Source organism: Psammomys obesus, unplaced genomic scaffold (genome assembly GCF_907164565.1).
Source record: "Psammomys obesus unplaced genomic scaffold, mPsaObe1.curated_primary_1811, whole genome shotgun sequence".
NCBI lineage: Eukaryota > Metazoa > Chordata > Mammalia > Rodentia > Muridae > Psammomys > Psammomys obesus.
The window spans coordinates 942,306-958,211 of record NW_026585643.1 but is presented as its reverse complement, the minus strand read 5'-3'; the positions used below and the strand labels follow the sequence as shown (position 1 = coordinate 958,211).

The 15,906-nt window shown below is 47.2% G+C and overlaps 1 protein-coding gene across 2 annotated transcripts in view; it reads left to right on the top strand.

The window, feature by feature from the left end:
• The window catches only part of Slc7a8 (solute carrier family 7 member 8), a 54,386-nt gene that overhangs the window by 25,401 nt on the left and 13,079 nt on the right, over positions 1-15,906 (top strand). For both annotated transcript variants that reach the window (XM_055615823.1, XM_055615829.1), the window contains exon 5: positions 14,337-14,462. In XM_055615823.1, coding sequence (XP_055471798.1) covers positions 14,337-14,462 — 126 coding nt within the window. The remainder of the gene's footprint in view (positions 1-14,336; positions 14,463-15,906) is intronic.

The following is a 15,906-nucleotide window of genomic DNA, read 5'->3' as shown; positions in this document are numbered from 1 at the left end:
CGATGAGATGAGCACTTGGAATGCAGTCCCTCTGCCTTCGCCTCCCAGGTCCCTTCAGAGTCCTGAGGGCTGCCAAGCAGGTTCCTGTTTAGATGCCTTTCTCAGGTGGCTATCCCAGGATTCTGCTAAAAATGCCCGCTGTAAAGCCGTGAAATAAGGGGTAGGGATGTGGCTCAGTGATAGAATACTTGCCTAGTGGACATAAAGCCTTTTGGTGTGATCCCCAGCACCAGGTCATAGAGAAGAAAGAAGGGCATCTCTTGAGAAGTACTATTAAGATGAGATCACAACACTGTCAACAGTTTTTAAGTACCCACAACACACCAGATACTGTTCTGAACAAACAGGACATAGAAACAAACCAAAAACAACAACAAACCCAAAACCAAAAGCTTCATTCTGCATCATGATACACACGTGTAATCCCAGAAATCAGGGGAAAGGTGCCACAAGTTGAAGGCCAGCCTGGACGACATAGTGAGCTCTAGGCTAACGGAAGCTACAGAGTGGGACTCTAAAACAGACTGCTTGAGGATAACCAGGCAGTGCTCCACGTAGATGGAAAAATCGAATGGGCTGGGGCAGGAAAATGTTTTCAAACATGGCCCTTTTGATGGGACTATAGGTCGTCTAATGTAACCACAGTATAGAATAAGCAGTAAGAAATGTAACAAAGGACCAGGCCTGGTGGTACACACTTTTAATCCCAGCACTCAGGAGGCAGCGGTGGGAAGATCTCTATGAGTTCAAGGCTAGCCTGGTCTACATAGCGATTTCTGTGATATCCATGGTTGTATGAAGAGACTTAAAAACAAAACAAAACAAAATAAAAATATGACAGAAATGGGAATCCCATCATGAAGGGATGAGCTCTACCCCAAGTTAGAAGGAAGGCACTGAAGGGTTTCAAAACGGAGGAGGAACATCAGAGTTGCATTTAGAGGAATCTGCTGCAAATGGGTGGCCCTAGGGAGAAAGGCCAGGGGCAAGGAAACTGGTTCCATTGTGGCTGCAGAAATGTGGGTTAGAAGTGTCTGTGAGATGACTCAGGGGTGGGAGTAGAGAGAAGTTAGCGTATTTGGTATTTAGGAAATAAAATTGCCAGTATTGCTAAGCATGGTGCATGCCTTTAACACCAGCAATCAGGAAGGCAGAGGTGGACTGATCTCTATGAGTTCAAGGCCCACTGGGTTTACATTGCTAGTTCTAGGCCAGGCAGGACTCTATAGTGAGTCCCTGTCTAAAAAAATACAAAAAGATTTGCCAGGATTGGGTGGAAGAGTGAAAGAGGGTGCGTTTTTATTTTAATGGAGGATATATGTAAATAAATCAGGGATGACACTAGATATTATTTTAATGTCTTCTCCCTGCTGTGGGTGGCTGGCTGCCCTCCCTGCCACCCCTCCACTCCCAAGAACCATTTCCAGGACTTGAAGAAGACATTCCCTGTGCCTTCGGACTTTATGACTACAGGGCCAGAATAAATGCTCACATCTTAGTGCCATTTCACTTCCCTTTCCCATCAGGCCTCAGGGTGTTGCTTTTTCCTGTTGTCCTGGAATTAAGGTCACCTCAGTCACACTCATCATGTGTGTCTAGCATAGGCTCAGTCTTGATCTCCAATAAAAAAAAAAAAAAGAACAGCTAATGGCATGGAGCTTTATACTGTACATGCCATAGTAAGCAAGTCCATACATCGCAGAGAGCTTGGCGGCCATATTCCCTGGAGGCCCATTGGTGCTAGACACGGAGCCACTGGTTTGTTTGTGTGCTGCCAGTCCTCGGGCCTGGGTTTGGCTCTGCACTGTCCTCCTGAGACATATAGTTTCACTGTGGATGTCTGATCCAGGTCGCCTCCTTTTACGGCCTCCATTAGCATCTCTTGTAGCCTCCGGCTTTCTTTTCACTCTTAGATTGGAGTTTTGCTAAAGTTCCTATCCAGAAAACTGCCGAGTGAAGGGCTTGTTTCAGGAATGTTTCTATCCTGTTTGGGGAAATAACGAAGAAGCTTGAGGGTTCCTGAAACAAGTCTCCCAGGAGTTCAGCTTCCACCAAGAATCTACCCCTTCCTTGCTTATACCAGCAGAGAAGCTTGGCTTCTCCCCTGCCCTTCTCTTGGCACTCTCAAAGATAACTTTTGTTTTTCCCAGGGGAACCCATGGATGTAGTTCCTGAGATCAGCTGCTAATAGGCGGTGAACTTGGCAAGATTAACATTATATGCCAAATTTATATCACATGCCAGAGAGCATGAGCTCCGGGGACTTACAGGATTAAGAGAGTGGGGCCCTACTGGTACTGAACGAGAGAAGGGGCAAGATTAGTTTGTTTAACAAGTTTGAATGCTGGCTGCCTTCACAGTTGGCTTATAGCTGATCCATGCGGGGAACCTATAGCATGGTCCAGGCATATAGATCCTGGTGAGCACCAAGTCCATGAGCCTCTCTATCGGAGAACCTATCAGACTTCCCAGAATCCATACCTGCTCCCCCAAGACTGAATATAATAATGAGTCAGTCAGACTCCTAAGCAGGTCAGACCTAACAGTAGCAGCCAACACCAACCTTGTTCTGTGTCTAGAGCATCAGCTCTGAGAACTGGGGAATGAGACAACAAGAAACTTCAGACACAGTTGGAACAGTAAGGAGTAGGGTTAAAATGAGGCTCCATGGGGTGGCATGGCATGGTGTTCCTGCTTTCTGAGTGTCTTCATTTATTTTTTTTTTTTTTCTCTTCTCTACTACCCAGCTTAGGTCAGGGCCATGTTTAGCCAGCACTGAAGAAAGAAGTACTCAGCTATTGGAAAACGCTGAGCTAGGTTCAGACTTCTTGGCTAACCTAAGTACTGAATGGTGATTCAGCAGGAACTGCGGGTCCAGCATCTGGCCCTGGAGAGAAAAGGATATGAAGGAAGGGGAAGGGAGGAGGAGGTGGCACAGCAGGAGTCAAAGTATCCAGGAGAATCTGTGCCAGGCATGACCTCCAGAAACACTGGCTGGCGGTTCTCAGCTCTCCTCTGAGGGCTTGTCCTTGAAACAGAGAGGAAATGCTCAGAGAACCTCTTCCTATAAGAGGGAGTTCTGAGGCTTCTGAATTATCAGCGCATCAAGATGAAAGGGATTGGGGAAGGAACATATACTCCGCTACGGTGGGCAAGATCTATTTCTAAAACCAAACCGCTACTGTACACTTCATAGCCATTTGCAGGATCAAAGCGTCGTTCCTGAAGAAAGGCCGCTTTGATTGCTGGTTGCCGTTGCTCTGTTTTGATGTTTTGTTTTCGGCAGTGGGGTTATTTACATCTATAACTTCCTGCAGTCCTGTTGTATCACATGGTGGACAATGCCAACATTTGTTGTGGGGAGGCAGGGTGCCTAAAGACTTTATGGTGTGACTCCTCACCCCGTGTGAAAACCGTCTCTGGGTGATGGCACACACACGAATTCTCAACACTGGGGAGGCAGGTGCAGGAGGGCCAGACAGGCTCGGCCACACAGTGGGTGTGAGGCCTGCTTCAACTCCATAAGGTCCTGCCGAGAGAGAGAGAGAGGGGAGGAGAAGGAGGAAGAGGAGGAGGGGGAGGAGAAGTAGGAGGAGGAGGAGGAGGAGGAGGAGGAAGAAGAAGAAGAAGAAGAAGAAGGTGGTGGTGGTGGTGGTGGTGGCGGCGGCGGCGGCGGCGGCGGCGGCGGCTTCACCAGAGAAGATTCTGGGGTAGTTCTTGGGAGCGAACTCCATCTTCCACCTCTACCCTGTACCCACCCACCCACCTACACCTCTTTGAGGAAGAACAGGGGCTCTGTCCTGCAGCTTTCCGGAAGAACTTATCTCAGCCTCAGGTTGTGTGCCTTAGAACTCACGGCACTATTTTCTTTGCCTATCAGTGCCATTTGGCAGCCAGCACCGGTTACCTCCAAGATCTGGAAAGGGATGAAGTTAACATGCCCAGTGTTTCCACGATTAGAAACACGTGCCCAGTTCCTCCTGAGTGGCCAGGGAACTCTATCCAGCCTATCAGAGAGCCCAGGGTGGCCACACCCTCTCCGGCTACTGGGCCAGTGTCCCAGCAGCTTCACAGGCACCCTGCGGGGCTGTGCACACAGGCATCACCTTGTCCTTCCACCTTGGCCTGAGAGCCACAGAGGCAGGGGATGCTAGCCAAAGCACAGGCCCCAGCCGAAGGTGAGACAGTGACATCGACCTTTCCGGCACCACGCTCACCCTGGCCAGGTGGAATTTATAGCTGCTTCAGAGAGCTGGATGCTCCATCCCAGAAAGGTGCTTATTTTGAAATTCTGGAGTGGAACAGGGTGTTCTGGTTTCAACAAAGTGGCGTCACTGCTTCCCTCTTTCTGCAGCTGTCTGCTTGTTGCCTTGCAATCTTTCTTTTTTCTGCCCTGGCCTCCGGTCTCTCTCCCTTCTGCTCCTCTCTCGCCCTCACCTGCTACACTGTTGCTCATGTTCTTTCCCTCTCCTTCACTGTCTGTCTTTACTGACTCTGGTATATCCACACCTGCCACCACCACCCTTTCCTCCCTCCTTCCTTCCTTTCTTTAAGACAGGGTCCCTTTATGTAACCACAGCTACCTTGGAACTCAGTGTGTAAAACAGGCTGGCCTCAGATTTGCTTCTGTCCTCCTGCCTCTGGCTCCTATGTGCTGGGATTACAAATGTGTGACACATACTCGATCTGTCTCTCTCTCTCTCTCTCTCACACACACATGTTTCTACACAGTTTTCACTTCCCTATAAAGATCAGGAGGAGAAACCTACTTCTGGCAATGTTAAACATAAAATAAGCTTTTTCCAAGATGCCTCCAGCCCAGTCCTGACTGAAAAACTCAAATGGAGCCAGGAATGATGGCGCATAACCGCAGTGACAGAACTCTTGAGCCTGAAGTAAGTTCAAAGCCAACCCAGACTACATAGTAAGACCTGTTGGTCACGACCCCTTTGGAGGGGGTTGAACAACCCCACCACAGGGGTTGCCTAAAACCATTGGAAAGCATGGATATTTACATTATGATTCATAACAGTAGCAAAATCACAGTTAGGAAGTAGCAAGGAAAACAATTTTGTGGCTGGGGGTCACCACAACATGAGGAACTGTATTAGAGGGTGGCTGCATTAGGAAGGCTGAGAGCCACTGACTCAGATGGAGAAGAGGTATTGTCTCCTTTGCTTTGGGTTTCTCTAAAAGAAGAAGGAAACCACTGTTGTCCACGGCAGGACAGTTACCCAGGGAGGAAGAGCAGTGATGGTATCCTAGTCGAGGGCTCCCAACTAGGTTGGACAACCAGAAGAGTCCATCTTGTGGTGTGGACGTGTGCACCTACATGAGCACGTGGTGACCTCACCTTCACTAGCCCGTTTCTAGAGAGCCGTTCCTCTTCCTGCTGGGCCCTAGGGTCCAGGGCTGTGTGGCCCAGCTGCTCGTTTTAGTGTTTCTGGTTTGGTGCTGGGGATTGCCCCCTTGGGCACCTCTAAATGCACACCCCACCACTGAGTCCAACCCAGCTCCACCCAGTCTCTTTTTAAACGCCATTTGAGGACAGGTCCTGCTTTCTGCACAGTGTCTGCCCCTGCATTCCATCTTTACTGCTGCCATGTCACACTGCCACAGTCTTCGTGGCTTACAACTCCACAGCTTGTCCTCTTAGAGCCCTAGAGGTCAGAAGTCCTAAACTCAAAGGTCAGCAAGGCTGTGTGTCTCTGGAGACCAGAAGGAGAGTTGTGTATTTGCTTTTTCTGGTTTCTAGAGTCCTCCTGCATTCCTTGGCTCATGGACCTTCTGTCTTCAGAGTGAGCAACAGCATTTTCAACACTCTCCCCTTCTTCCTTCTCTCCCTCTCTCCCTATTTCCACCTCCCGTCCCATTTCCATCCTCAGCTCTTTTGTTGTGGCTCTTGTCTTCCTCTTGTTAGGACCCTTCTGATTACATTTGGGCTTAATTCAGATAATCCAGGATAAGATCTCTCTCTCCAGATCCTTAATGAATCACATTTACAAAGTTTCTTTTCAATATTTACAAATTCTAAGAATTAAAATGTTGGCATATTTTGGATGGCCATCACCCTCACTTCCTAAGAAGAGCCTGATGCAAAGGAAGTGAAGGAGAGAATTCTATACGGCCTAAGGATCAAAGTTTGTCTACCTCCCCTCCACAGTGGGCAGGGCAGTGGCAGGTGGAGTCAGGAACACTGAATCTTTCGGGGAATCCCACAGCTTTCCCAGAGTGTGAAGGGCTGAGGCCATCTTCCCTGCTTGGCCAGTGGACTGGCTCTGGGCTCTAGACTCTGGACTGAGCACTAGGTTGCTGGCTCTCCTGCCTGCCTCTGCTGTCATCTAGATATTGAGTTCTTCTGTAGAAGAATTTTAATTTAGAACATGGCTGATCTGGCAAGAGATCACATCCAAAGACCTTCTAGGTCTGTGTGATCCAGCTAGAATACAAACACGCCTTTAATCCAGGAGACTGAGCAAGCAGGTCTGAGCTCAAGGCCAGCCTGGTATAGAGCAAGTTTCAGATAAAGAAAATCTTAGATCCAGTCATGGTGGTACATGCCTTTAATCCCAAACAATGAAGGTAAAATTAGTCTGTAGAAAGAAGCACCACATTTCAAAGTGATATCTAATTGAGTGGGAGAGACAGGGAAAGACTTGACAGAACAGGATATACCCTACTCTCAAGAGAAGAGAGAGGAAAGGGAAACTACTTAAGGTGCAAAACAGGAGAGAAGGCCATTTTACTGGGACAGTAATAGAAAGGTAGTTTGCAGAGAAAGAACTCAGGTGAAGACTGAGTGAACCAGAGAATGAGAAGGAGCCAGGAGATTAGAGCAAATTCTGGAGTTAGTCTGAGGCCAAGCAGAGCAATTCAGAGACCAAGAGAAAAGCCAGATTGAGTAAGTCATCTGGGAGAGGAGTTTGAGCCAGAACAGCTGAATTGAACCAGCCAGCCCAGAGTTAAGTAAGATCAAGAATGGGTGAGCTTATTCAGCAGTAAATCTCAGAGGCTGAAAACATTCCAGGCCTCGTTAGATTGTATGGAGGCTAGAAGCTCCCAGGGCTAGTTCTAGATTAGCAGACAGAGGCAGTAACCCTCTGAGACAACAATTGAACCAGGTGAATAAAGGTTATTTTTACATTCTTCAGACTGGAAAGATTAAGCAACAGCCCCTAACCTCTTTCTCACCTCTTTCTCTCTGTCTGGGGGAGGGGCATAAGGGGAAGGGGCATATCCCAGGTTGCAGATGAAGGAGGCCAGAGGCCAATTTACAGCAATTGTCTCTCCCCATCCCATCTCCCTCTCCCATGTGGGTCCCAGAGATGGAACTCAGATCGCCAGGCTCCATAGCAAGCACCTTTATCCCCTGAGCCATCCTGCTGGCCATGGGTGCTTTCTGGTTTGGGTTTGTTTCTTACCAGCACTGGGAACTGAACCTAGGACCTCATGAATGCTAGTCAAGAGCTCTTCCAATGAGCTCCTGGGTGCTCATCTTTCTCTCCCTCTCTTCCATTCAAACAGAACCTTGCTAGGTTGCCCAAGCTGGCCTTGAACTCAAGACTTACCACCTCAGCAGGTCTTGGTGTCTTTTTCATTTTTTTTCTATTTTTTTAACTGAGGAAACAAAAACAAACAAACAAACAAAAAAAAAGAGGGCAGGTGGGAAATGCTCAAGAGAATCAGATAAGTCTAGAGTTCCACAGAGCTCTAGATACCAGCAACCACTAGGAATAGGTTACCATGGACAAGAACTAAAGTTTTCCATTACTTTTCCTAGCTAGACCAAAGCTATAAAGTTCTCGTTGCTGGGGCCCCTTCCACTGGGTGCCCTGGGCTGGCCAGGGCCCACTATGGATACTCTCTGACTCCCATGCTAGCTGTGCTCACCACCAATTGTTTTGTGCTCACCCTTTTGTTTTAGGTTTAGGTTGAAGAGGAAGTTAAGATAAGGTCTCTGTAGCTCAGACTAGCCTGAACTCGTTAAGCAGCCAAGGCTAGCCTCAAACTCTTGTCAGCTCCCTGGCCTCAGTCTCCTGAGTGCTGGGATTATTGGCGTGTACCCCTAGGCCTAGCTTTCATGTCTCTTGGCTTACTCTCATACCAGAGTGCCTGGCCCTGAGAGGTCCTGTGTAGCTAGGGTGATAGGTAGATAGAAATCTTTGTTTCAAGCTATAGTGCCAGTGTTCCCATAAACATGTGGCTTTCCTGAAATCACTAGATTTCAGGCATGCAGAAGTCAGGGTCTAGCTGCAGAGAGAGAGAGAGAGAGAGAATAGTCATTTGCAGCAGAAAGGGGTGCTGGGTGGCAGATGGGCAGCACCAGGCCTCCTGCTCAGGAAAGGCCTCGGCAAACACCCAGCAAGTATTGCCTTCACTCTCTGACCTTTCCTCTTGGGTTAGAGGCTCAGGTTTCAGCTGTACTGGGAGGGAAGCTGTTCTGCTATACCAAGAGACTCAAAGTACCCTCTCTTCTCTCAGTCACGTGCTGTGATGGTCCAACTGCAGAGTGAAGGGTAAGGCTTGGGCCTGTAGCATTGTTCTGCAGAGATTGGGGAGCAGGGGCAATCTGCTCAACCCCACTGCTTCCTCAGCATTTCTCTTACTTGTGCAAGATCTCTTTGACAATGAAAGGTTAAATATTAGTCAAGGTCTGAGATCTTGTGGAGTTTGGAGGCAACAGAAGACACTTAACAGCAAGACGACATGACAGAACACCTGTTCTTTGGTCACCTCAGTCACCCTGAGTCTTGTAAAGAGGGTTTTATGTTTTCTATCCCAGCACATAGGGAAGGAGATAGATTCTCCCTACTCTGCCTTTGTTTTCCTCAGGTACTTTTTGCCTTCTCTCCACCAACCCTCACCTCCCCAATCCTTACCCATCCCTGAGCCATGCAGGTTTTATTTTCTAGTCTTCTTTTTATAATTCAGTCTCCTTTGCTCCTTTGCGCACTGCTGTTTCTGCCTAGGTTTCTGGGTATGGGACACCTGGCCTTGTACCCAGCAAGTCTCAGGGCCCCAGGGAGAAGATGAGGTCATGGTCAAGTTGTTCAGAGTGGCTTGGATTGGATTACCACCAGGCACGTGATCTTGAAGTCCTTACTGAATTGAGTAAGATAACCAAATGTGTGTTTATCAAGATCTCTGTCCATCTGGAACATTCTAGTGTTTACAAAATGTTCTCCCTGTTCAGGCACTTAAAATCCTTCCTACAGCAACCTGTTTTGATACTTCTGCTATGATAGCAGGTTGGCTAATAGCTCTTCTTGCATGAGGAATCAGGAATCTACTCTCAAAAGTCAAACTTCCCAATACTCTTTCAACTCTGTGAAAACAACCACAATTAATGGAGGTTTCCACGATCAATGAAATTCTAAGGAACAGGAGAGAATGGCATGCAGTGTGGAATGAAGAGTGAGACAGGAGAACTAATGGATTATGGCTCTTCCCTTTATTAAATATTTGTTGTACATCTGCTATTTGTAGGTACCAATGGTATGCTTGAGAGTTAAAGACATGAAAAAGATTTTTTTAAAAAAAGAGAAAAAGAGAAACAGAAAATTTATATTTATGTATGTTCAGTATATATACATACATATGTACATACGAATTTTAATGTGTAGCCCTGGCTAATTGAGTACTTGATATGTACTCGAGGGTGGTCTTGAACTCAGAGCAGTCCCCCTGCCTCAGATAATATTAATACGAACAGGTAACACAATGAGATATAAGTAAAATGGTCTGGAATTGTTCTATCCAGGAAGGACAAACTTTGTACCGTGTCTATAAAATGTGATTATACAGCTTACCTTGCAGGCGCGTTGCTGGGAATCAATAAAAGTACAAAGCTTTATGGGACAGGTAGGTCTGGAAAGGAGTTTGACAGCTCAGAACAATGCAGGAGAGAAGATGACCAATAGCCAGTACTACAGGGCCTTCCTGTCCTGCTGACATGTCCCCTGTATCCAGCAAGGTCGGGAAGCACTTGGAAAAGAGCAGTCCATTTAAGGAGAAGGCGTTGCTGTAACTTAGCCATTCAAGGGAAGCCAGAGTCCACGGGAGGCATGAAAGCCAGAGACAATGCTTTTACAGTGTTGTGTGAAACTTGAGCACTAGAGAATATCCTGATGACTCTTTCAGGAAAAGGAAAGCCAGGAGAAGTACTTCGCTTTGTTCTCAAGTACTTTGTAACAACCAGGAAGTTAAAATTCATGGTTTTGCTAGGCACCATTGTACACACCATCGATCCCATCACTCTGGAGGAAGAGGCAGGCAGGTATCTATCTGTCAATTCAAGGATAGCCTGATCTACATAGTGAGTTCTAGTCTAAAAACAGAAACAAACAAAAATGAAGTAAAACAACATGCTTTTGCAAGCCGTAGCTCCTGAGAGTTGCCTAGACAGTGCAACAATAAAACCGAGTGCCCACCTTCCTAGCATTTGGCCTTTGCACACTTGGCCAGCACGGAAGGTTCCACATTGTTGGAAGTGCTGTGACCCCCAGGTGAGGAAGCAGAGCTGTAGGCACCACCATCTGTGCTCCAGGCCACCAATGAACATAGACAAGTTGCTGGCCATCAGGCACCTGAAGGCACCTGAAAACTTGCTGTCATTTATTATTGGAAAACATACAACTGCTTTCCTTCCTTCCTTCCTTCTTCCTTCCTTCCCATTTTGGTTTTTTGAGATAGGGCTACACTATGTAGCCCTGGCTGCCCTGGCCTTTGTAGACCAGGCTGGCCTTGAACTCACAGCCAGCCACCTGCCTCTGCCTCCTGGGTGCTGAGATTAAAGGTGCATACCCTCACACTGAGCTAAACAGCTTCTAAAATTAAATGTGCATTTACCATATGACCAGAGCCCTAGCTTATTTACCCACAAGAAATAAAAACTCAAAGACCTAGAGGGATGCTGAGGTTGCTCAAGAGATGGTTCAGTTCAGCGCTTGCTCCACAAACCTGATGACTAAGGTCAATCCTCAGAATTTGTGTAATGGCAGAAGGACAGACTGGTCCTGAGAGTTGTCCTCTGACCTCCACACATGGCACCATGACATGTGATCCCCTCCCACACATACAATAGTAATAAAATAAAGGGTGGGGGTTTGTTTTGTTTTGTTTTTGAGACGAAGTCTCACTACATAGCCTTGGCTGGCCTGGAACAGCCTTATGCAGACTAGGCTAGCCTTGAACTCAGAGGTTCTTCCTTTGCCTCTGCTTCCCAGATGTTGGGATTAAAGACATCCATCACCACACCTGACTAAAATAAAGGTTTTTCTTTTTAATTAATAAATAAATAAGATGTAAGGGCTAAAAAATTGGCTCAGCAGTTAAGGGCCCTTGCTTCTCTTCCAGAGCACCCAAGTTAACTTACCACCTAGAACTCTCGACCCAAATGCCTCATCTGGTCTCCCAGGACACACACACACTGGTAGCATGTGTACACATAGACACACACATACAAACACATGCAAATTTAAACATGATAATATTAACAAGGATTTAGAGGCAAATGTCTTGCTGTTTGATGAGCTTGCAGTGTCCCTGCCCTTTCACAGCTGCTAGGACTAAGACTGGGCCACCTGAGCTCCAAAGGCTAGCTGGCTTTCCTGGGGACCTCCCTCTTCCCGGTGTGATGGACATGAAGGAGGGGGCTCAGAGAAACCATTCCCCACCCTCTCTCCAAATGATGGGTACCCCTTTTGTTCAGAGCAGGTCCCCAGGTAAGTATGATCCCCTAAATCTTCATGAGAAGCCAGGGCCAGAATGACATAATTTTCCCTTATCTAGGAGTTGAGGGAGAAACTACAGTGAAAAACTCGGATCTTCCAGAAACTTTAAAACCTGTTTACCCCATAGCACACTATCTTCTTAGGGGCACTCTTTTTCAGGGGTGTCACTGGCAATGAGAAAAGCCACATTTCAGAAATGCTGTCAATAGCCAGTCACGGTGGCAGACACCTGTGATCCCAGCACTCGGGAAGGCAGAGTCAGGCAGATCCCTGTGAGTTCGAGGACAGCCTGGTCTACAAAGTGAGTCCAGGACAGCCAAGGCTACACAGAGAAACCCTGTCTCAAAAAAACAAAAACAAAAACAAAAAAGCTGTCAATAATGATTTTTAACCCCTTTAACTGTAATTGCTAGTGGTGTTTTGAAGAAAAAGGACAACCTTGACACATTTGGGGCTTTTTATCTACCTCTTACAACTCTCTGACATCTGTCTTCATGTTGAACATTTTCATCACAGAATGGAGAAACTGCCTGTTTCAGCAGTTTGTCTACTGTTTTCTAATTTTTAGGCAGAAGGATGATTTTAGTTTACCTTTCTGTTTGGTTAAAACTGTATTCTTCTACATTTAAAAAGAAAAGGATATATACCACCACGTCCAGTTGTTGGAAAGTTTGTTGGTCTTGGAGGGATTGGTTCATTGATAGGGTGTCATACCATAGTCTAGACTAGCCTGGAACTCCTGTGACCCCAGCTGACCTTGACCTTTCAGCAAATCTTCTGCTTCGTCTCCTGTTGGGATTACAGGCCTGGCCTCCATACTAGGATTTACTGTAAGTAGCTTTAGATATATATTAACCCCAAACTGGTAGTACTGAATAGGAAAAGGATGCTTGTGTCTATATAATGGAATAAATAGTAACTATCAATGAAAACAATCTGTTAATATATAACAAAATGAGTAGGTCTCAGCATTATGTTTGGTGTGAGAAGTCAGATCCAAAAAGGCCCATGATCTCTATAATTCCATTGGTGTGACATTTTGAAAAAGATACAACTAGAGGAACAGAAATCAAATTAGTGGTTACCAGTAACAGGGGTAGAGGATTCATGAGTATGAAGGAGCAAAACAAAGAGGCACATTTTTAGAATGTTGGAAATATTGAGTATGGTAATAATTAACAATTCTTTGCCAGCCAGGCACAGTGGCTCATGCCTGTAATCCCAGCACTCGGGGAGGCAGACACAGGTGGATCTATGTGAGTTTGAAGCCAGCCTGGTCTACAAAGTGAGTGCAGGACAGCCAAGGCTACACAGAGAAACCCTGTCTCAAAAAAAAAAAATTAATTTGCCAAGTCTCATCAAAATGTACTCTTTAAAAAGGTAAACCTTGACGTGGACATGGTGGCCCTAGCCTGTAATTCAGACACTTCAAGGGGAGGCTGAGCAGGAAGACAAAAGGCTTGTTGTTGTTGTTGCTAGTTGCTTTAACGTGAATTTCATACTTTTTCTTCCCCTTTGGTTTTTTGAGACGGGGTTTCTCTGTGTAGTCTTGGCTGTCCTGGAACTCACTCTGTAGACCAGGGTGGTCTCAAACTCTCGAAGATCAGCCTGCCTCTGCTTCCCTAGTGCTGGGACTACAGGCCTGTGCCACCACCACCCGGCTTGAATTGTATACTTTAATAAACCCAAGTTATGGGCTGAAGAGATGGCTTGGAGGTTAAGAGCACTGGCTGTTCTTCCAAAGGTCCTGAGTTCAATTCCTAGTAATCACAGGGTAGCTCATAACTGTCTATAGTGAGATCTGGTGCCTCTTTTAGTGTGCTGGTTCACATGCAGGCAGAACATTGTATAAAAAGCATTTTTAAAGATCTATTTATTTATTTCATGTATATGAGTGCTTTTACCTGAATGTAAACCTGCAGGCCAGAAGAGGCCATCAGATCATACTATAGATTGTTGGGAGCCACTGTGTGGTTGCTGGGAATTGAACTCAGGACCTCCAGAAGAGTAGCTGGCGCTCTTGACTGCTGAGCCATCTCTCCATCCCTATAAAAAAAAAAAAAAACTTTTTTTTTTTTAATATACTTTTGCTCTCTATCGAGGCGCCCCCTCCCCCATGTCTGTCTCTGTCTCTCTCTGCTTCTGTTTCCCTGCCCTCATGGCCCACATAGTCCCTAACTCTTCTGTTTCCCTTTCCCCAAATAAATCTTTCATATAAGATAAACAAACAAACCCAAGTCACAAGTTTCTAGCCTTCTGTTGTCCCAGAACCAGATTTAGGAAGGCAATAGCCAAGATTATACTAGTGACTCAGGGCTCCCCAGGAACAGATAATAACTGGAATCCTAAGTCCACTCTGTACCCTGGTCATGAATAAGGCTCCTGAGTCAGTGCCCACACTGCCCTGCCTACTCCTGGCCGCTGGCCCTAGGCCAGGAATGAATGCTCTGACCAAGCTCTAATTTGGGGCATGTAATCCCCATTGTAACCTATTAATGGAGCCAACATCTCTGGTCAGTGGGGCTGTGGGTGTGAGGCTGGGAGGCAGAACCGGGGTGCTACTGGGCAGTGGCTATCCTACAGCTTCTGGGGTTGTCATTTCAGTGCTGCTCACGTGGGTCAACTGCTCCAGCGTCCGATGGGCCACCCGGGTTCAAGACATCTTCACGGCTGGGAAGCTCCTGGCCCTGGCCCTCATCATCATCATGGGTGTCGTGCAGATATGCAAAGGTAAGCAACTTGGGGACCCCGGGACCCCACACAGCTTCCCATCCTCCCTTGGACCCACCCTGAGATCTCCCAGATGTGACTCTGATTGTTGTTCACTTGCTGGGCTGAGAGGCTGTTTGCCTCGGGGTTAGGGTGCCGGACCTCCACTCCCTTGTACTGCCTCGAAAAGACCCATCTCTCCACGCTTGCCCCAGCACTGACATAGCCAAGCAAGGGCCCTGGAGCCCTGTACGCAGTTGCTATTTTGCCACAGCCCCGGGGACGATATTCCTTTTTTCTGTTGCTCTTCGTTAATATCATAAAATGAAGAACCGAAGAAGAGAATTTCATATATTTCAATACTGCTCATAATCTCTGGGGGAAAGAGCTCTACATTCTTGAGGCCTCTGCCAACATTCCCCATTGGATTTCATCTGTATTTGGTTTCCATGGGACCCGAAGCACTGCTGGGCTCCTCACAGCTTCACTGTCTCTTGGAGAAAATGAGATGATAAACAGGAACACCTCCTGCCTGCCCACAAGCTCTGAAGGCGGAGCAGAGAACCTGCCATCAGCAGTTCATACTATATACCGCACTGCCCTTGATCGTTCTAATCAGCAGGATTAAAGCCCTTCATCGGGGAGGAGGAGGGAGGTGATAGAGTGTTTTCAGGAATTTAGGCTTAGGAAACACTGTCCTATCTTTTAAGAGATAATGAATCCTTCCTAACCTGGTCTCAACTCTCTCATGCTCACACAAACCTCCTCATTTCCTGTCCTAATGCTGGGTTGCCGTGTCCTAATAGCATATCTTATTACTCCGTCTTACCCCAGCCTGATTGAGTCAGCAGCTGTGGGTCTGTGTGCCGTGGGTGTGTGTATTCACACCCGGGTTGGCACATGCTGGACAGGCACTGTACTACAAAGCCATGGTAGCCCAGAAACTTTAAACACAAAAGTAGGTTTATTTTTACTTTATGTATTTTGTAAGTGTCTCCCCCCCCCCCCCCCATGTATGTGCGCCATGTGCAGGCATGGTGCCTGTAAAGCCAGAAGGCTGGTTGTGAGCCACCATGTGGGTGCTGGGAATGGAACCCTGGGCCTCTGTGAGCCATCTCTCCAGCCCAACCTCTAGGAAGGGATGGGCTATTGGCGAGGCAGGCAAAAATGGACTTGAACTACAGAACAGCGGAGCCTGTGAAAGTGGTGGTGGTTCTGGGTGCTCTCCTCACGAAACGAGGATTATATGTATCGGAGGGAGCTGGTCGACAGACTGCTGCTGACCCTGGCGCCCCACCTACAAGAACCTCCCACTCTCAGTTGTGTCTTGAGCCCGAAGCCCTGTTTAGACTCATGGTTCCGGGAGCTCCTGTGATCTGCATTTCTGCAATCCTCTTAGCCCCCCTCTCCCACCGTGGGCTCACTGAGGAGCAGACCGAGGAGCTGGCCTAGCCCTGCAAGGGAG